The 22,332-nt window shown below is 36.4% G+C and overlaps 3 protein-coding genes and 1 pseudogene across 3 annotated transcripts; 2 read left to right on the forward strand and 2 right to left on the reverse strand.

Annotated features, from left to right (window-relative positions):
- Nucleotides 1–201: 201 nt before the first annotated feature.
- LOC117614325 (putative protein phosphatase 2C-like protein 44) lies at nucleotides 202–2,397 on the reverse strand. Its single transcript, XM_034343093.1, has 5 exons — nucleotides 2,164–2,397; nucleotides 1,424–1,714; nucleotides 938–1,190; nucleotides 552–661; nucleotides 202–422 (listed from the first exon to the last, which is right to left on the reverse strand). Exons 1-5 carry the CDS (start codon nucleotides 2,194–2,196, stop codon nucleotides 285–287), a joined length of 825 nt encoding a protein of 274 aa, XP_034198984.1. The 5' UTR covers nucleotides 2,197–2,397; the 3' UTR covers nucleotides 202–284.
- A 2,842-nt stretch (nucleotides 2,398–5,239) lies between these two features.
- On the forward strand, nucleotides 5,240–10,590 carry LOC117615554 (annotated as a pseudogene).
- Nucleotides 10,591–11,315: 725 nt separating this feature from the next.
- On the forward strand, nucleotides 11,316–15,798 carry LOC117634357. Its single transcript, XM_034368437.1, has 6 exons — nucleotides 11,316–11,422; nucleotides 11,558–11,681; nucleotides 12,473–14,123; nucleotides 14,386–14,685; nucleotides 15,161–15,420; nucleotides 15,496–15,798. The coding sequence occupies exons 1-6, from the start codon at nucleotides 11,368–11,370 to the stop codon at nucleotides 15,698–15,700; spliced, it is 2,595 nt and encodes an 864-aa protein (XP_034224328.1). The 5' UTR covers nucleotides 11,316–11,367; the 3' UTR covers nucleotides 15,701–15,798.
- A 463-nt stretch (nucleotides 15,799–16,261) lies between these two features.
- On the reverse strand, nucleotides 16,262–18,347 carry LOC117634365 (60S ribosomal protein L14-1-like). The gene is made up of 5 exons (XM_034368451.1): nucleotides 18,228–18,347; nucleotides 17,995–18,096; nucleotides 16,908–17,037; nucleotides 16,712–16,824; nucleotides 16,262–16,499 (listed from the first exon to the last, which is right to left on the reverse strand). The coding sequence occupies exons 1-5, from the start codon at nucleotides 18,228–18,230 to the stop codon at nucleotides 16,443–16,445; spliced, it is 405 nt and encodes a 134-aa protein (XP_034224342.1). The 5' UTR covers nucleotides 18,231–18,347; the 3' UTR covers nucleotides 16,262–16,442.
- Nucleotides 18,348–22,332: the final 3,985 nt, after the last annotated feature.

The following is a 22,332-nucleotide window of genomic DNA, read 5'->3' on the forward strand; positions in this document are numbered from 1 at the left end:
TTTGGTCAAAAGGTTGTTCTGTTGCCATTTTACACCCGTTGAATATCAACAGTCTATGAACTAAGGTCCCTCTGCTGTGTTGAGGTCTCAGGGTTCTTGACTTTTTTGAGGCTTTCATTTTAAGAGGCTTTTGGGTTCTGTTTCTTTGTTTGCTCTATTTGGTGGTTCTGTGACCCGCAGGTTTTTGCCCTCTTAGGCTGGTTGTTTGAATGATATTCAGATCAAAACAAAAGATGTCTCGTACAAGATGAACAAACGACTGTGGAAGCAAATTGAATGGCATACTAATCAAATCTAATGACCAAGCAAGAAATGCTGCCTCTGCTCATTCTATTTGAAGCTTCCTTTGCCAAACACTCGGAAGCCGCTTGTGGATTTTCGATGTGCTTGATGAGATTCACAGCCTCTTGATTCTTCATTACCTGGAACACATGCCAAAGTTGAAGAATCACAATATGCAAATGCAAGCTAGAAGATTTGTAGAAGTGAGATGCTCTCATATGGAAGAACTTTTGGTAAACATGTGTGGGATGGATGATAACAAGTCTTACCTCCCATATTCCACTGCTTGCTAAAATGACAAATTCAGTATCAGGATCAACCCTTTCGGCCCCAACAACAAGGTCTGAGGTTTTAGACTGCCTGGTGCTTGCTGCATTGCCTGTACCACACACTAAAATGTGAAATTTTTGCACACAAGTATCAAACACAAGCATGTCAAAAATGAGATACGGTTATGGCTATTGGATATCATACGATGAGTCATTTCCATTTAAGGTCACCAAATTTGTTCCCCAAAATGGTATGGTAGTGTTTCCCTTCAAGAAGGGTCCATTCTAACTCTCTTTGTTTTTCCCAAAAGTAAATATCGTCATATCATCTGTCACATCATTTCGTGAATAAATTTGGTGATTCTAGTATTAACGGTGCACTGTACCTTTAAAGAATCTCTGAGACCAATGTCTTTTGCCTGATTGATTGTTCCTGCTGCCTATCTGATGAGCCAAACCATCTCTACACACAACTGCTCTATAGTCACCCATGTTGGCTAATACAAGCTTCTCCCCATCGATCACTATCGCAGAAACTGAACCAACTCCATGTGTGTCCTCTGTGCTCTCTCTAGTCTTTGCTCTAGCACCAAGATATGCCTTTCTCATTGTCTCCTTGCTCTTTGCCCTTACATGAGACTGCACAGAATTTGACATGAAAAAGCAACGCTCAGAGGATGAAAAAAACACAAAGGAAACAAAACAATTGTAGGGGTATGGAACTAGACTCGTCTCAGTGTATATTAAAATTGATCAAAGCTGTAACATTGTGCAAATCTTAATCAAGCAATTTCTTAATGCATATTGGGTTGTGATTACTTTAATATGTGCTTAATTAAAAGCAAGTGTTTCATGTAAATAGGGTTGTTTACCTCTTTAGGATTCTTGTCAAACAAATGAGACTGCATGTACTTGGCAACCCCGTCACCGATCCGAGCATTGAAAACTCCGAAAAACCACAACTCAAGCTCTTCAATTTGCTCTCTCTGAACCACAACAAAGTCAGAGTCGGAATCTTCATAACCAGCTGGTGATTTAAAGGCCTCAGTCGTATAATATCCATGTGAGACTGCTGGCATCATCCACGACGGTTTCTTTGCATTAGTGACCTCTCTTTTCTTCCTCCCAGAACTTCCCATGAGAAAACGTTTCAGCTGCAACGCCTGAAAAACCATTTCTAATTTAATTAAGAAAAACGTTTCAGCTTATGTTATGGTGCTCGAGCATACACACACACACACACACATATATATATATACATATACACAAACTTTTGTGTAGAAATTAGTGGTTATGATATACATTATACAAATGAAGAATGAAAACTTGGAAAGATGGAAAAAAACAAAATCAAACTTTGTAAATGGTAATTCCATGGTTATAATAATATTCAATCTCTTTCCTTTTCCTTTTTTTGTCATTTCCCATTTTGTAAACACTATTGACTTCTTAAACAATCTGGCACAACCCATAAAAATTATCAACCCAAAATCAGAAACCCAGAAACCAGATTGTTCAGATTGTCCAAGAGCTGAAATATAAATGCTCAGAAAAAATGCAGTTTTTCAAGAAAAATAAAATATAAATAAGAAATGGGAAAAGATAGCCATACCTTTTGCTTAAGATGAAAATCTTTCAGGGCCATGAACACCCCTGAAATTTGATCAGGCCTTTGGTGATTATCTGGTAAGTGAAGAAGATAATCACCTATAGGCCAAAAGAATTATAAAAAAAAGAAAGGTAAACTTTTTTCAAATTGAAAAATGAGATAGAGGGAGGAAGAAAGAGCTATACTTGGCAAAGATAACAGTTTGCTAGTCTCTGTGGGCAATATAATTACAATTTATAGCTATTTTAAGTCAATGAGGAGTCTAAGCTGGTTATATATTCATCTAGACCTCCTATTTTTGCGTTAATTACTGCATTAAAAGATAGCCTTAATCATCTGTCAATCTGTGAGCAGAAAATTTAAAATTTTCTAACTGCCTTTTTGTGGATATCATGTGTGGTCAAAATTACGTTGTCAAGCATTAATTTAATTTTCTTTCTAATATTAATGGCAGGCTTCTATATTCTCACCTTTTTCTTGTTACCAGAGCATTATTCACACTTTCTGTTTCTTGTCATGCACTTCAAAATCTGTATTTTATTATTTTAAAAATAATTATAAAAATGCAAAGGGCTTGTAGCTCAAGTGGTTAAAAGCATTTGATCATGTCTGACCAATCCAAAAGAATTTTATTCAATGTCCTTGATTCGATCCCCCAATATCGTTCGTAATATATATATATATATATATATATATATATATATATATATGATAACAAATTAAACACAAGATTCCAAACCTAAATAGAGTCGCTTTGACTATAAACATAAAAAAAAAAACTTGGTTTTGAGGAATGAAACAAACCTTATAGTTTTGGAAATTTTCGTCCAACTCGGATTTATGGCATTAGGCCAACTAACTATCATAATTTCAGTTTGGTGACCTGCTTTTATTAAAGAATAAGAGGTTTTTTTTTAATTTTTATGGTTATCAAATAAACGATAGTATATTATTGATGAACAACCTCCGAGCACGCAGGACTTTTTATGGTTCTTAAGTTTAGGTCATTAGATGCCAAAGAGGTCGCCATTTTGCTCTCTACCCATACGACACTTTTAATTACCCAATAACTACGACAGAGAAGGTTTATGATTTGTAGGAACCTTCCTTAGTATTTATGCTTTATAATGTTCAGGTTTATTTTCACTTGAAGTTGGAAAAAAAATTTAAAAATAAAATGATTTGGTTGGGCAAGAAAATTGAAACCAATTTACCATCTCACTGTCAAGGGATATTTCCAGGAAATTTCAGTGAGATTAAATCAAAAGATTTGACAACATGTTTTTACTGTTCCTTGACTCCATCTCTCGGGCCATAGACTTGCAGTTTCGAAACAAACAAATCGTTGACTCCGTGAAGGACGGCAAAAGGATTCTTCTTCTGGATATTTGAGACGTGGGAAATGATAGCTAGTCCTGTTGCGTTGTCCTTGTCCGATTAAGACCTTCCCTAACTTCTCTTCCCCGTTGTAAAATGCTCTATTATATGTATATATATATATATATATATATATATATATATAAAATAGTCATTCAAGTTTATTTTTATTTTTATTTTTCTGAGACAAGCGATATTGAGATGGAGAAATCAAACCTAAGATCTCGAATGCGGTAAATACTATTAACTATTTAAACTACAAGTCTCTTGCAAAATCCATTCGGTTTTTATATATGTATCAACGTTAATATATACATTTGGGCTAAAAACATCCCATGAAATAAGGATAAAGAGAAGAGCCATTCAATTGTTGACTTCTTTTGGTGAAGGGCATTGAGTCAACACAGAATTGACAGGGAGGGTTGAGATTAGAAGGGACCGAAGAGGGGTTGATGTTTGGCTCTTTTTAATTAGAGTCATTTCTCCTTTACTGTTGTGAACAATATAACACACCTATATATATATATATAAATATAATGAATTTATTAAAAAGTATAAATGTATCAAACCCTGATTTGGTTATTATAAACAGCCACATATTTTACATTTAGAGTTAGATGTTGCATGAAGGTTAACATGCCCTTTGGTTACTCAGGGCAGGTCCAAATATGTAGCCTTCCTAATAAGTCCTCTTTTTTTTTCTTTTTCTTTTTTAAAAATAATTTTTATAATACAAGTGATAGTCTAAATTAATCTAATTTATGGAGAGAGAATTTCGAAGTTAGGTGCACTCCCCAACTGGCCTAACTCGCATATGTTTGTTGTTGTTGTTGTTGAATCTATTGGTTGAAATGAACTTGAAAGTTGAGTCATTCTATAGTGAGGGCCTTATATATAGTCCTTAGGTGAGGTCATATCTATTAACCCTTGGATTAGACTAACCAATTTGATCCAACGACTAACCAATTTGATCCAACGACTAAGAAATAGGGCCCCAATAATGCACTTTATTTTTTTACTTTAAAGTGAACTCAGCCTCACTATATAATTCTTGCTTGAAAGTGATTTCACTATAACAGGCCACAACCAACCCAAAAGGAAAACAAAGAAACATAGGTCCACAAAAAACCAGCCCCAAAACTATAGATACGTGCAACTTACGTGTGGTAGGTCTAATTTTTTTTTCGAAGTGCAATTGCCTTCAATTATTTGGAAAGATTGTTGTAAGAGCATCTATAATCATGCTCCCTATTTTTTGATTAAAATTTAGCTAAAAACACACAAATGTTATTTTAGGAGCTCTATATAAAATTTGAACTCCAATCATACTCCCTATTTTAGAGAGTCATAAATACTATAGTTATTTTTTAATTCAATATGATTGGTCCATCTCTATATATAAATAAAAAGTAAAAAAAAGCATTAATTAAAAATTTAAACTATGCATAAAACAAAGCAACATTAAATTATAGGAAGTCACTAAAAGTCTTTTCTCTCTCCTCAGATTTAGGAGCTCCTAGATGTCTCCCTATTTTAAGAGTGGGATAGGGAGCATGTGGTTGGAGGTAAAGGTGGTCCTAAAACAATAATAATTTTTGGTGGGATGAATTCATCAGTTGATTGACTTCATATGTAGACAGAAAGAAATTGCTCTACTGAGGTTTAGTTGTTCTTTTTGGCAAAGAGGGAGTAAGTGTAGAGCATGGCTGAGGCAGTTGTTTCCTTTGTGCTCCAAAGTGTTAGAGACTTCACAACTCAGGAAGCCAAGTTTTTGTCTGGAGTCAGCCAACAAGTTGAGGTTGCACAAACTGAGCTACAATTGATGCATGGCTTCCTCAAAGATGCAGATCGAAGACAAGTAGACGATGCAAGTGTACGCATTTGGGTTGCCAAAATTAGAGATGCTGCTTATGATTTGGAAGATGTTATTCAAAGATGCATGAAGAATGTTCTGAAAAGATGTGGTTCCATCTTTAAGCAATGGGTTGATCTTCACAAGATTGGGGCAGAAATTGAGAACATCACTGTCAAAATTTCTAATTTGAGGTCGAGTTTGCAAAGCTATAACATTATAAGGGAAACAAGAGAGATTGGAGGTGCATCTTCCTTGCATTCATTTGAGAGACAACAACAACTGAGGCGAACGTATTCTCATGTTATTGAACGTGTTGTTATTGGGATAAAAGACAATGTAAAGGAAATAGTCACATATTTGGTGAAGGAAGAAAATTGCCTCCGAGTTGTTTCTATTTGGGGTATGGGAGGTTCGGGGAAAACCACTCTTGCAAAACAGATTTATCATCACGAAGAAGTTAGGTGTCATTTCAAAAGTTTTGCTTGGGTCTGTATATCTCAACAGTATCAAGTAAGAGATGTTTGGGAAGGCATTTTAATTAAACTCATCTCTGCCACCAAGGAACAGAGAGAAGAAATTGCAAAAATGAGGGATTATGAAATAGCCAAGAAGCTTTTTCTTGTCCAGCGAGAAAGGAGATGTTTGGTGATACTTGATGACATTTGGAGTATCGAGACATTTAATTCTTTGAAAGCTGCATTTCCATTATATGAGGAAACACAAAGCAGAGTTTTACTTACAACACGAAATGAAGCAGTGGCTTTGCATGTAGATAGAAATGGTTTTCTCCACCAACCCCAGGCACTGAAGGAAAAATGACAGTTGGGAGCTATTTGAGAAGATAGCAATATCTGGAAGGATTGGTGAAGGTACTTTTTCACATGACTCTTTTATCTTCACTTTTCTTATTTATCAATGGAGCCTCAGACATAGAATTTGCTGTCATTATTGTAGTTTTCTTTGTCATTTATGGAGGTTTACCGTTTTTTCAAATATTATGTAATGTGTACATAATATCATATGCTATGCTTTGCTACAAAAAAAATTCTAGGAATATTAATATCTTTTTTATATCTATATGCATATTCTCGACTGCAAAGACTTTTTCTTTTTGTTGTTGTTGAAAGGAATCGAAATCCCAGTAATGGTTGGAAATATTGTCATGGATAAGAGTAAGGAACCAAATCTTTTATATACAACTATTAAAAGTGTTAATTTGGTTCTTTTATTACTTTTCAGATTCTGGAGTTTACAAAAAGATGAAAGAACTAGGAATTGAGATGCTTCGACACTGTGCAGGTTTGCCATTAGCCATTATTGTGCTTGCTGGAGTTCTAGCTAGAAAAAACAATGTTAAAGAGTGGGAGACTGCATGAGAATGTTCATGAATGCATTAGGAGAGGCAAATTTTATGAACAAGAATATGAAGGTGCATCATGGGTGTTGGCATTGAGTTATGATGACTTGCCGTATCACTTGAAACCATGTTTTTTATATTTAGGCCATTATCCTGAAGACCATGAAATTTCGGTAAGCTCATTGACTAAGTTATGGGTGGCAGAAGGTCTTATCTCGTTGAGACCACAAAGACATGGTTTCAAAGAAACAATGGAGGATATAGCACGCAAGTGCTTAAGTGAATTGGTGGAAAGGTGTGTGGTTCAAGTGGGAAGAAATGGTTCAACAGGGACAATTAAAACTTGTCGGATCCATGACCTTATACGCAACTTGTGTTTGATAAAGGCAGAAGAGGAAAGCTTTCTCCAGATTGGCCATTCTTTGCATGAAAATGAGTCAACCAATATGTTTACTTCTTCTATGGTACCCAAGGCAACACCATTGGGGAAAGTTCGAAGACTTGCAATTTACTTGGATGAGAATGCTGATAGGTTGGTTTCATCAAGAGGTGAAACAAGTGGCCACTTGAGGTCTCTGTTATACTATGACTTAAGAGAATGGAGGCCAACAAGTAAAAAATTATTACTATCTCCATTGACGGGTTTCAAAGTGCTTAGAATTTTGAAGCTTGAAGGTGTAAATGAAAAAGTCGAAGTAGTAGAGTTGCCAAGTGAAATTGGAAGTATGGTACACTTGAGGTTTCTAAGTGTGAGGTCTAGCAATATAAATACGTTTCCATCATCCTTGGGTAATTTGATATGCTTGCAAACTCTTGATTTCCGTGTTAAAAATGACCTCAATATCCCAAATGTGATATGGAAGATGAAAGAATTAGGACATTTATATTTACCCATGTTTTACAGAGCAGGTGTTGAATTGAAGCCGTCTACTCTTGGCCATTTACAAACCTTAGATTTTCTTCCATCCAAGTATTGTGATTTGAAAGATGTTATTGGATTAACCAATATTAGAAAACTGAACATACAACTATCAAGCTCCTTGGAAAATCTGGAGGAAATCTTGAAATCTACAGGCAGCACGTTTAACCGTATCCGATCTCTATTTGTGGACATTGATTATGCAAGGAAGAGTAGCTATGAGGAGCAGATTAGGCAAATAGTATCGATCTGTCAGCGTATATACAAACTGAAGTTGTTTGGGCCAACCCCAGAATTACCGAAAGAGCTCTGCAACTATGCAAACCTCACCAAGTTAGAGTTGAGGAGCTGTGGTCTCAAGGACGACCAAATGGGAATACTAGAGAAGTTGCCACACTTAACAACTCTGCGCCTTCAAGGAAGAAACACTTTTGACGAGAATACAAAGATACTGGTTTTCTCCAAAGGAGGCTTTCTTTGTCTTGAATTTCTTTCCGTTTTTGACATTCCAGAAATAACAGAGTGGAGGGTAGAGGAAGGAGCCATGCCTAGTCTCTGCCGACTGCGCATTGGATTTCCCTGTGGATTGACAACACTTCCAAATGGGCTGAGATATCTTACGAATCTCAGGAAATTAAGCATTTTCAGGATGCCTAGAGAATTCCACAGTAGGATTCAGGAAGATGGAGAAGATTTCAGTAAAATTCAGCATGTACCTTCCCTTGTAATTGGAGAACCGTATGACCCACCGATACAATGAAAAGGTAATTTCTTAATTTCAAATTGTAGGTTAATTGTCGTTGTGTTCTTCCTTGTGCAACAAGAATTAAACTGTAGTTCTATTTTATTTTTTTTGCCCCTTCTTCTTTCTTACTTTTTTCTTTTTTGATTCCGTATTTCAAATGTTTAATGTTATGTTTGTCCATTTTATTACTTACAAAATATTTGTGTATTAGGCAAGATTTGTAGGTGTGCGAAAAAGGAGCACAATAACGCCTCCCTTGTTTTGCTTTGTTTTCTTTCTCCATTTTTATTGTTTTTGGCTTATGTGCTGTTTGGTGCTATTGACTGTTGGATTTTTTTGGAAGTCAAGTAAGAGTTGAATATTTATGGCATTTGAGAATCTTTGAAATGACAAATCCTTCCCTTTTCATGTTAACAGCAATTAGAAATCTCCAGTGCATAAGCAATATGATTTTCTTTGTAGTTGATCATGTTAACAAGTAATCTCTTTATGACAAAAGTGCTGAATTTGTGTTTTGGTAGCTACAGCAGCAGCAGGGATTTGACTTTGAGAAAGTATGTCGAAGCTCTGCAGCAGGGGAGCATGTGGTAAGCTGAACTTATGAGGAGAAAATCAAGAGGAGCAAAGATGTGGTCAAGTAGTTCAAGGTTGAAGCAATCTTTTCTTCAGATTGTATAACAGTTTGCAAGGGATTTTGCTTGGTTTTTCTGTGATAGTTTATTTATTTATTATGTTGTGATAGAGACTTGTTTCTTTGTTTGTGTTTATGCAACTATCAGTTTTGAAAGCAGAGTCAAACTGCAGCAAATTAAAAAGGTTTCCCTAATTATATTTTGGAGGGATTATTGCATTCTAAGAGCAGCGGCGTGTAAATGCTGAGCTGCTGCTGAGTTAAATGTGCTTCATAACAATTGAATAAGATTCCTCTAAAACAATTGTATTTTATTTGTAATTTTCCCTTCCGTATTTTACTAACCATGAAAGATTATTTCTTACATGTTGTAACAAAAATGCAAGATGGTGATTTTGCAATCTTTTTGCCAACCGGAACAACAATTTCAAACTAAGATTTATGGGTATAGTACTAAGAGGTGGTAGTATTCTACATGTAAAGTGTTGCTTGAAAAGTGAAGCAATTACCAAGACCACTCCAACTCAATATGCAATTCTCTACGACAAATAATGTGTGCACTAACATAATATAGTAGCACTTGAGAGAATGAGGTAGATCGAAGGCAAACATTCCCAAGAAAAAAAAAAGAGAAAAAATTAAACTCTTACATTGGTTTATTGTGAAATTTCTCTCCTTTTAATATCTGCTTTGGATATGTTGAAACTAGCAAATTAATAACTATAAAGTATAAACTAATTGTCACTTTGGCCAACTCGAAAATCACCTAATCACTAGGCGGGTACTTTTTTTTTTTCCCCTTCTAATGTTTTTTTAATAAATAGTATCGCAGGCCAGCTATACTCCTTAAATATATTATTTTAAGGGGTATAGCCCTCCGACTATACTCCTTAAATATAATAGCGCGCTACTATACCCTTTAAATATATTATTATTATATTAAATAGTGTAGCCGTGCGGCTATACCCTTATATTTAAAACGTATAGCCGCGCGGCTGTACTCCGTATACATATTATTATATTTAAAGCGTATAGCCGCCCGGCCGTACACCTTCAATATATTATTATATTTAAAGAGTATAGCCGTGCGGCGGTACTACTTCAATATATTATTTTAAAGAATATGGCCGCTCGGCTGTACACGTTAAATATATTATTTTAAATAGTATAGCAGCACGGCCGGACTCCTGAAATATATTATTATATTTAAAGTGTATAGCCGCGCGGCGATACTTCTTAAATATTATTAACTTCATGTGATGCTCTGTGAAAATCAGGAGCAAAGACGTGGCCAAGTTGTTGAAGCTTCGATTGTACAAGACATTTGAGCTGGTATCAGCTGAGGTTTTCAGATTTGTTACTACCTACTAGGATTCAGCAATTTGAAACTTACTTTTGTTGTGGTTTGCAGTAATTGAAATACTTTGTAATGGATTGTGCTTGCTTTTGCTTTGATTGTTTGGTAGATACTGTTGTTTTTATTGTGATTTAGACTTGTTTCTTTGCGTTAATGCAGCTATCAGGGAAATTTAAAGGGTTTCCCTAATTATATTTTGGATTGCATTCTAAGAGTAATACTAGAGACACCACCTTATTACATCAGTTTTTGAACACTAAAGTGATGTGTTAGTGTTTCATTTGTTTTTTTCGTTACGGACCAACTTTAAATTTTAATTTATTCATAATAAATAAGAAATTACCTCATCAGTTAGTATCTTAAAATTGGTATTTATATTATCATTGCAAAACTTTTAGGCCTAGTCAAAATTTGCACCCATCATCCCTGTAATTCTCCCATTATACCATCTCCACCTTCCTCCACTCCTCCAATTATCAACCTTACCCACCTCTCTACTCTCTCGCCAGAATTAATTGTTTCTATTATCTTAAAAGCTCATAATCCTATTTTTTCATCCATTATAAAGATATGATTATTCTATATTTTTGAGTTTAAACCAATAATCCCGATTATATATATATACACACACATACACATAGGGTGCTTTAATGACTTTTAATTCTTACATTTTCATAGGAGGGTTGTTTTCTTTCTTCCTAATCCAAACGACTATTTTATTTCAAGGTCATTTCTTTAAAAAATAATAATAAAGTTTTTATAAGGGCTATTGGTTATAGAACATAATAATAATAATAATAGCTAAGAGTTCACCTTCCAACCCAATAGAATAACCATGAACCTCCACAGAAAAAGAAAAAACTAAAAAGAAGTAGAAAATATAAATGGTTATTTCCAAAAACCTCTGCAAAACCCTCTTTTTATTCTCACCAAAGAGAAAAGAGAGAGGCAAAGAGTAAGGGCGAAATGTCCCTCTTTCGTATCCTTCTTCCAAAGCCAGGGCATCATCTCCACAAAAGAGGTAAAACCCACTTCACAAACATCGTTCTTACTCCATTTGCATCACATTTGTGTGTTTTTCCCAAATCACATTTGTGTTTTAGAAAGTGAAAACGGTTTCTGGGTTTTGCTTATAAATCGATTAAACCAATTTCAGCGCTTCCCAAAGCAACAAGATGGTGTTCATCTTCGTTGAGCAGTGGGCCGGAGAAACCATCGAGTTCAGAGAACTCGGAGGCGGGAAAGGAGCAAAGAGCTGCAGCTGAGGAGTCAAATAACAAGTGAGTTCTTCTTGAAACCCAGCAAAGTTATTTTCTCATTATATGTCTGAACCAATGAACAAGTCTAGAAAGTAGCCAACGCTAAGTCCTGGCAATTACAGTACCCTTCTTTCGAAATTTCATGAACCCAAATTGTAGAAAACACTGCAAACAATGCTCAAAATGTAAAAGGATATTATCGTGTTACATCAAGCATGTGGTGTTTGAACTAGGCAAAACTAGCTCTCCTGAACTACCCGTATTTAGTCTCCCTAAATCTATGCTCATCTCAAATTCTCAATACAGATGATGATATACATGAAGAATCTTGTAGAAACCAGCTTAGGAAACACAAACCTTTACTCCCCATTTTTTCAAGAAATTGCCAAGTGTTATAGAAAATAACTGAGGGGCAATCTCGTTTAATGCTCAAGGGAAACATCCCCAGCAACCAGATAAAGATCAGAAAGCCGCATGCAAAATATAAGCACAAGTTCCCATACTTAAGCAAAAATATGCGCACCAGTGTACGCAGGCTGGTGGCATGCCATAATCTCACATCCCAAAACATTTTGAAAAGTAATACACACATGACTTATGGAACTTTCTAGAGTTTTCTATTTTATTGTACTTAACTGTTAATATTTTTATTTATTTTTGGGGTTGGGTTTGGTGGGAAGGGTGGGGAGATGCATGTGTTTATGCTTATAGTTGTACATAATGTGCCTCGTCATCAATTATATGACATTAGCCTGTAGCTTATAATCTATCATAGTTGCTAAGCGTTCCGTTTGTACTCCTCGGATTTACAGATATACGGAACCAGCAAAGGGTCAAAACAAAGTGGGGGAATCATGGAATTCTCTGAAAGGCATTTTTTCTAATCTGAAGGAAAGAATGCTGGGAATTTCCCGATTTCAGAAGCAAATCACTGTCGAAACAATTGATTATGTAGCTGATAGGACAATATCTGAGGTTATTAAGACAAAGAATAGTCCTCATGACACTGAAATTGATCAACCCAATTATAGCATTCAGATGCCAAAAGTCATAAGGGATTCTCACAGTTGCAAGGAAAATATCTCAACGAGATTAAAATCTGATATAATTAGGGAACGCTCTTCATCTGAAGTGGTTGATGCTACAGTTTTTAACCAAGTTGATGTGCATATGGCTGGTTTGGTTGTATCCAATGCTAGAAAGGAGCGTGCTGGTCCAGAAAATGTTGAAAATAACTTAACAAATGCGTCATTGCATAGAGGGGGGAAAAATTCTTTGAGCAATTTGGGTGATATGTTTGCATCTAAACACAAAGAGAAAAATGTTGGTCCTAAAAATGTTGAACATGGTGTAAGTGGAAATTTAGTTCTATCATCAGAGACCTTCATGGATTCTCAAAACAGTGAGAAATGCGTTAGAGCAACTGCAGCTTCCAATGTAACATGGAAAAGATCTTCTAAGTATATGGGTCAATCAGAAGTAGAGCCTGAATCAGACAGGCAACTTGGGGAAGTGATGTTGGACAACACTGGGGTTCTTGAATCAGAAACTGAGTACCAGTCTCGCGTAACACATCAGTTACCAGGTGAAGAGTCTAGGATATTCCAAAAGGATGTCACAAATGGATCCACAGTAGTTGGAAATGGAAACCATCAACTTAACAAAAGAACTTGGATATCAGATCAAACACCTAGTGCAGATACTGATGTGGATAAAATGCCTGTGTCATCTAATCGATCTCAAGAAGTGGGATTGGCAAACATGTTTCTGAGGACAATGAATGATCAAAAAGCTGGCAAAATCCCCAGTAAAAAAAATGATACTTTGGCTTCAAATGGACTTTTGGGAATTTTAACTGAAAGAAATGAAACAACAGGTGAAGAAGATATGGGAAAAGGATTCAACATTAATGGCTTAATTGGCTGCATTAAGGAGCTGCCTAGAGAACTATTAATTACTAAACCTCAGGACAGTGCTATTCCCAGCAAGACTGATCATATCATTAAAAGGGGAGGCTCAGTTAAAAAGGTTACAATCCCCGCTGATTCACATAAGCATGATGCTAAAAGAAGCGAAAGTTCGTTTAGAGGCCGTGCCATGGAAAGGGAGACAAACACCATTGATGAGAGTGAAGAACAACCATGTAGGGGAATCGCTTCCCTTAATACAGATTCCGTATCTAAAAGTGACAGTAGTGACTTGAAAGTTGCATCTCAAAAAAAGTCCAAACTAAGCCCAAAGATCCATCTTCCAACTAGCAAGGAAGACTTAAATAAGATCCCAATTACATTCAGCCAGAAAGAAGGATCAACAGAAAGCAAGGTATTGGTTAGATTTTTGCACAAAAATGTGAAGGATGATGCTGTTGTTAATGCTTTAAATGATTGTGGGGAGATTGTGAAGATACAGCTACTTTCCGTTAGTGAAGGAAGCAATTTCAGAGATGCTTGGGTGCATTTTAAGGTATTGGAAAACATGCTTATTTAATGGTTCAAATGTCCTTTTTTTTTTTTTTTTTTTTCCAAATATGGCTCATCGTGCTCACTAATTTGTGATCCTACTGCTACAAATAAGCTCAGAAAAGTCAGTCTTCCGTTCCAGCTGAAATGATGGTTGTCATGAGCACAAGCCTTATAACTGTGACTGGGTGGAAATGGTAGTATATCTGTAGGAAGCATTTTAAGCCATTTCACCTTTGCTTAACTGGCGTTTGGTTTTATTGCAGACAAGTAATGAATCACAGAGAGCTCTCAGGAAAACTGACCTCATTATAGGGAATTCCGAAGTCGTTGTTGTGGCAACTTCTTTAGAAGATGTGCTTAATAAAGTTTCCATTCCCAACGTGATTGGTGATTCTGAACTTCCTGTTGCATTAATAAAGAATCCCACACGAACAGTTATGATTAAACATTTGACCCATGATATAAGCTTACATCACCTTAAAGGAGCTCTTGCCTTCTGTGGAAGTGGCATATCCAGCTTTTTCTTGGGTTCCTCAAGCTCTGTTGCTTTTGTAGAATTTGAGGTGAGGCTTTTTACCATTTGTTTCTGATTTTTGACCCTGTAATAAATCATCATGTTAACCAACCAAAGAAATAAATTATAAAGTCAAATTTTGGTGAAGATTGAATGCTAGTATTGGAGATCTCATAAGTAACTAAGATAATGTTCACGTCATACTTTGTATTGTTAATCTTTTTGTTACCGGTGTTGGAACTAGGTAAGAAACTTCAGAACTAGCCCATTAGGTTGGTTTTGCCTGCCGTTTTTACCCAACTGTTAAGGTGAAAGAGAATTGACATGTGAGCTTAGCAGTATACCAGTATGTGTTAAAGTTACTACTTTGAATATGCATTCACTTTTTCCTTAAGCAATGAAAAGAATTGTGCTCTCTTGGATTCACTTTGTCACACACAGATAGAGATAAGCTTTCTGTTCATAGACATGTACTCTTTTTACCATCATTTTCTGAAATTTATGCTCCAAGTGCTTGATTACAGACGGAAGATGCCAAAGAGACAGCAATTGCAGCATGTTCTATAAATGTTGAAGGAAAACAGCTATCAATCCTCAGAATTGATGTGCCAAGAACAACCGTTGTAAGGATTTCAAATTTTGGTGGAACAGTATCAAAGAAAAGATTCCAGACTATATGTAACTCTCACGGGCAAGTGAAGCAGAGGAAGGACCGAGGCAGGGACATTGTGGATGTACATTTCAAGCTTGCTGAATGGCCTAATATGTTGACTATTCTCAACAGGTATTGATGTATTTAAAGTAGAAGATCTTTATGCACATCAAAATGTTTCTAATATTGTGTGTTCTTAATTTCTAGTTTAAATGGAATGGAAGTAGATGGCAATCGGTGGCTTGCCCGGCCTGCACCTGTTTTTCCTCCAGAAGTCCTTCAAGTCCTTTGGAGTCGGCCAGATGAAAGAATTCATGTCATATCTGTTTTGCGCAGACTATTGCAGAACACTGAACTGATAAGTCCTGAAATCACTTTTCTAGCCAACAAATATTATAAAGATATACTTTGAGTTATCATTGCATTCTTTGTTCCAATTTAGCTGTGCAAATTGGATACTGATCATATTGTACTGGGCAATCCAGCAATGAACTTGGAGCCTTCTTGACATCCCATGGAATATCCCTCTTCAAAATATAGAGCACAAAGGATTTTTCTTTTTTTTAATTTTCACTTGCCAACTGCCAAAATTGTCAATCGTGAAAAGTATAGATAATACAGTTCACGGGATCAGGCAAATTCCATAAAAATACCATGTACCAAATGCTGTTTTCATCATATCAGCATCAGCATTGTTCACTTCACCAGCGGCATCAGGAGTAATGCACTAGTAACCTTGCTTGGATGCCTGAGCAAATTGTGAAAACCATCGATGCTAGCCAACCTTGAGCCAAAGATCCTATCCTGGTGAATACATTTTTGGCCAGAAGGTTAACTCTATTGGAGGACAATGGTGATCAGGGACCAAAGGAATCAAAGTTTAGTCATAAAAACAAGTATTTCATCGACACTCAAGTGTGCACCAAAACAGCGCTCAAACATGCATATAAGAAATTCGATATCACAATGGGAATGGAAGGAAACACAGGACAACAGAAAATTGATCATTAAAAGAGCTCCTTTGTCAATAATATTTTAAAACAAAAACAGCTCTGAAAAAAACTAAACTCGAATAAAAACAAAGGGATTACAATCCAGAGTACAGTTTTGAAAATAATCCATAACAAAATTGTAAACTTAATATCCGATATTGCTTAAGATGATGTCTCCTTTTTCAGTTTTGCAAGCTCACACTTGACCAAGCCAGCCCTCTGCAAATGAGCAAAGGTCTATTAGTTTGGGAGGGTTCAACATTAAAAGGATGAAGAAATAAATCATCTAGTGGATTCTTTAAAAAACATATCATGAAATATGGTGGGCAATAAAGGAAATTTACTACACTTTTTTTTCTGGTGGAGAAATGTACAACACTTTCAGAGGTAGTCACACTTCACACGAAAGATTCAAATGAGCCATAACCAACCTTAATCTTAGCCAACATGAGCTTGAATCGATCAAAGTCATTAAGAGATGCTCTCCTCTTCTGAACAATAAGTTTCCTACCCCAAGAGCTGTTCTCCCACTTCTTCTTCACATCTACCAACACACATATAATTATAAAAATGGACGACATAACATGAAAACAAGAACTATCATCATATATGGGTAATTGAGCCTACCAGCAGCTTCCATTGCAGCAAGCAATTCCTTCTTCTTAGGAACCCTCTTGATATCAATTTTGATGTCAGTGAGTGAAAGTCTCTTGAAATTCATTTGGGATCTGACCATATCAGGAGAATCGACAAGAGCCTATGGAGACAAGTGAAGCAGAATTGCCAATGGATCAAAATCATGAAATATACAATGATATTAATGTAGAAACTTTATAGCTATATTTCTGATATGTGAACGACAACCACGCGTGGAAACAAGTTCAGGTTTGAGCCCAACCCAAAACCAACAAAAAATTACCAGGTTGCAGCTTATCTCAACATGAAACTGACCGAAATTACTATTAAACTGAAACAACTCAATCAACAAACCAAGAATATAACCTGAAACAGACAAAATAAAAAAAATGGGCAAAGACCATCATAAAAATTAAGAAGTAATAACTATATTAGCATTTGAATAGTGGCTGCACTAGTAGGCATCGTTTGTGATGCTCAACAAAAACCACCCATTTCTGTCTGAAAAGGGACTCGCTGAAGTAAACTTAAGTACACAAGTATACATATTCTGATAAACATAAACACTTTCCAATACATAGTCAAAATTCACACGCCTATTGGTTCTAACGAAAGTTTTGATTTAAAATTAACATTGCACCTAGTCCACTTGGCAAATATAGTTATAAGAAGTTTCTAAAAACCGAAAGATATCATAACATGTCATGTATACTAGGAATGTACAACAGAAAGGGAGACCCAAAAAAAAAAAAAAAGCAATTTCCCAATGCTCATTTCAATTTGAAACATATAGCATTGAATCTATCAATGATTCTTAGAAGATATACTAAAATATATTATATGAAACCACAGCAAAAAGAACTCTGCTTGGTAGCTCAGAAAATACTTCAGGTAAGCGAGCTTAATGCTCCACAAAATTGAATCGCGTGCTAATTTAACATAAAGCACGAATCCCAAAATTCATTTTTCTCTCATTTTACTTAGTTTTTCCAGGCAACCAAACAGGACCCAAACACAATTCTAAAGTAACGAACAAAAGAGTAAGACTTTGATAAAGGAAAGAGGAAGGAGAAGGTACCCTGTTCTGGTCAAGGACGTCGACGATGACAACAAGCTTCCCATAGTCCTCGCCGTAGTTGACGAGAGCCACCCTTCCGATCTCAACGTACCTCTTGAAAGGCTAACCAAAACAAAAACAAAAAACAGAATGAGATCAAAGAAGAACAAAAACTAAGTCGCATTGAGAGCACACAATGAGAAGGTAAACGCCGGCGTATGGATGAGTAAGGGACAATGAGAGAGAGAGCTCACCATTTCCGGTTCTGGTGAGGTGTGTGAGTGTGAGAGCTCTGAAGAAGTAGGAGGCGGAGCTTAGAAGAAGAGAAAATGGAAGCGGGGGGATTAGGGTTTTTCTTATGGGTGTTTTGTAGGGTGCTGTGGACCGTCTGATCCACTTTTCCTTTAATGGGCTTTTCTTTTTGCTTGCAATTATGAAGATCAAGTAGGCCCATGGTGATCCATGGGCTTAGGTCATTGTGCAGATAAGAGCAAGTCCATGAGCAAGAGCTGGACTCAGGTAAGAGATGGGGGCCACAAGACTGGGCAGGCCCGAAGGCGAGTTCGGCCCGAGCAAGGGCCCAAGGGGAGTGACGGCATGGCTGACGCCAGGCTGGCGTCAGCCCCCCAGCATTCGAATTTTTTTTACCGTTGGTATGTGCATTGCATGCGCCAACGTTTAAAAAAATTTCAAACAACACGCTACAGTAGCCGCCAACGGCTACTTTCCACGTGGCAGCCTATTGACTTTTCGATTCTTTTTTTTTTCTTCAATCCAACGGTAGCCAATTTTTCTGCAATAAAAAATTGAAAAAAAAAACATAAAAATTACTGATTTTTTTTTTTTGGGGGTATAAATACCAACCAATACTCTTCACTTTTAACACCAAATCATCTTACATTTTCTTCTCCTTCTACTATTATTCACTTTCTCCTCAATATTTATTCACTTTGTACTCAATATTTTTTTCACTTTCAAGTTGTATTTTTGTCTATCATATTATGGGTTCTTCTACTGAAAATGGAGGGGCATGGAGCATGATGGAAGATGTTAGCTTGTGTGAGGCTTGGGTCCAAGTTAGTCATTGTCCCGTAACGGGCAATGAGATTAAATTTTCTCATATGTGGAAAAAAATTCATCAAGCATTTTGTGAAAGGGCAATTGGTTCTACACGTACAGAAATGACATTATCCAGTAGGTGGAAAGTTCTTAATAAAGAGTTGGCTAAATGGAGAAATGCCTTAGCAAAAGCGATGGACAACCATCGAAGCGGAGAAAACCTTAGCAGTGAGGTAAATTATTTGTCATTTTCCTTCTATTAATTTCTATGTCATATTAATTTTTATTTAAATGTTTCTTGCAATTTATATATTTTGTTAATATGTCTCTAGTTTTTTTTTTTTTTTATACATGTTGCATTTTTTTTAAATTTATTGAATTTGCATTAGTTTTTTTTTACATGTTGCATTGCCAATATTTTTTAAAGTTTCTTGCATTTCCATTTAATTTTTTTTTTTATAGATTATGCAAGCACAAATGTGGTTTGGTGCTACTGGGCAAGGGAAAAAAAGTTTCAACCATACCCATTGTTGGGAGGTGGTGAAGACTTGTAAGAGATTCCAAATTATTCAAACCGGTCCGACGGTAGTCTTGAACGAGACTCCACTTCATGAGACGCCGACATCGGATTCACCTATGGATTCCCCGATGAGTCAAGACTCACCCATTGAAAAGGAGCCAAGGCCTATTGGGAGGAAGGCGGCAAAGGCGAAGAGAGGGAGTAATTCTAGCAAGAATGCATCTAAATTTTTGGAGGAACTTTCAAAGCACCAAGCCATGAGAATTGAAATGGACTTGAAACAACAAGAGCACGATATGGCTATTCAACTAGAATATGCAAAAGAAAGGGAGTATGTACGCAAAGAAAGGGAGTATGTACGCGAACAAAACATTGAAAAAAAAAAATCGGGAAACCATGGCCATGGATACAAGCCATATGTCCCCTGAAACAAAACAATTTTGGAAGCTAGAACGGAGGGATGTTATGAGACGAAGACTTTTTCGTGACGATGGACCTAGCAACACGGATTGGTTAAATGATGAAAACCATTAAAATAGTTTGCTTGCCTTTCATGTCTTAGTTTACTTGCCTTTGATTTCATTGTATTTTTTTGTTTTGTTTAATTCATGTATTTTATTTTATTAGTTGTATTGCTTTTCTTTTAGTGAATAAAGAAAATATTCAACAAAAATCCTTTTTATTCAAAACATTCCATACATAAAAAACAAACCACAACCAAAGCATTAAAAAAAAAAAAAAAACCACAACCAAAGCATAAAAAATAAACAAACCATAACCAAAGCATAAAAAATAAACAAACCACAACCAAAGCATAAAAAATAAACAACCCACAACCAAAGCATAAAAATAAACAACCCACAACTAAAAATAATAAAGTATAAAAAAAACAAAGCATAACTAAAAATACAACATAAACATAATAAATTAAAAAAAACTTCTTCACTTCACTTCATTCACCTTCATTGCCTTTCACCGCCTATAAATGCTCCATCAAGTCAACTTGACGGTGTTCATGAATATACGACGATTGCATCTCCGTGTAGCGATCAATCATACGGGGCTTGAAACTACCGTCTCTAACCAACGGTTCATGCTGCACTGGTTTTCCATTTGGCCCCACTGGTTTTTCATAAATTCGTGTTAGGGCCGTGTCCATGGGATTTGGTTCATACACTTCATCAACATCGTAATCATATTCATCTTCCACAATCATGTTATGGAGGATGATACAAGTCATCATTATACTCCTAAGCACCTCCTCATCAAATAGACGTGCCGCGCCCCTGATAATAGCCCACCGGGCTTGAAGGATACCAAAGCACCTCTCAACATCTTTTCTGTACCCCTCTTGATAGCGAGCAAAAAAATTTTGCTTATGGGATCGGGGATGTGGAATTGTTTTCACAAATGTTGTCCACCTCGGGTAGATGCCATCAGCTAGATAATACCCGTTCTAGTAGATGGTATTGTTAATTTCATATGTGATATTTGGGGCTTCACCTCTCAAAACATCATTGAACACCGGGGATTGACCTAGGACATTCAAATCATTTTGAGATCCGGCAACTCCGAAGAAGGCGTGCCAAACCCATGTATCAAAACCAGCAACTGCTTCCAGGATGATACTTTTCTGCCCTTTTCTATTTCCGTAGTCCCCTTGCCAAGCAGTTGGACAATTTTTTCACTGCCAGTGTATGCAGTCAATGCTACCAATCATGCCAGGAAATCCTCGAGACTCAGCTTTTTGGAGAAGCCGTTGCAGGTCCCTGGGCGTAGGTCTGCGGAGGTAGTCTCTGGTGTACAGAGTTTCCACTGCATCACAAAATCGCACCAAGCTCTCCAAAACAGGGGACTTCCCCATCCGAGCAATCTCATCCACCTGATCAGCAGATGACCCATACGCCAACATTCGTATCACAGCTGTGAACTTCTGCTCTGGAAGAAGTCCCAAATTTCAAGCACAATTTCTCTTTTGAACAAAATATTCATCATAATTGCAAATATCATGCATGACTTTATTGAACAAATGGGGTTGCATTCTATATCTCCCTTGAAAATGAACATCAGAGTACAGAGATTGTGGGATAAAATAATCTTCCATAAGATTCTTACCCCGAGAATGTCTATGTCTGTCCACATTTGGGCCACGGCCTTCTCGTGAACCACGGCGACTCTGGTTTTCTTCCTCCAGCAAAGCAACTGCTATGCCAAGTTGCTCATCTAGTTCTCTCTGCGCCCTTTTGCTTGCAGCTCGTCTACACATTCTTTCTCTAGTTTCTCGCTCTTGCCTCTCCAAAACCTCTTGCATGTCTGCCATTGAGAATGGAGAATGAAATCTAAAATATGAGAAATGGAAATGTAGAGAAGAACTGGTGTAGAAGGCATGAGCTGAACCTCTGGTTTTATAGAAAAATGTACACATATAGATATGACACGCGGCGCAATCTTAGAGGGTGAAAATCTTATCTGAAATTTGAAATTTGAAATTTATCTGAAATTTGAATTTCAAAATGTATCTGAAATTTGACATTTTGAATTTATCTGAAATTTGAATTTTGAAATGTATCTGAAATTTGAAATTTATCTGAAATTTGAAATCGAAAATCTTATCCTATATGAATAGTATTGACACGTAGGAACCCAAAAATCTTATCCGAAAATATTATCCAAATTAATTGTTTAAGTAAACAAAGTTGTAAAAAGACAAAAAAATGAATAGTATTTGTCATGGCAAACCTAAACTGCTGGAAACACACTTTGCTGGAGGGGGCTAGGGC

The sequence above is a fragment of the Prunus dulcis genome, chromosome 1 (assembly GCF_902201215.1).
Source record: "Prunus dulcis chromosome 1, ALMONDv2, whole genome shotgun sequence".
Taxonomy (NCBI): domain Eukaryota; kingdom Viridiplantae; phylum Streptophyta; class Magnoliopsida; order Rosales; family Rosaceae; genus Prunus; species Prunus dulcis.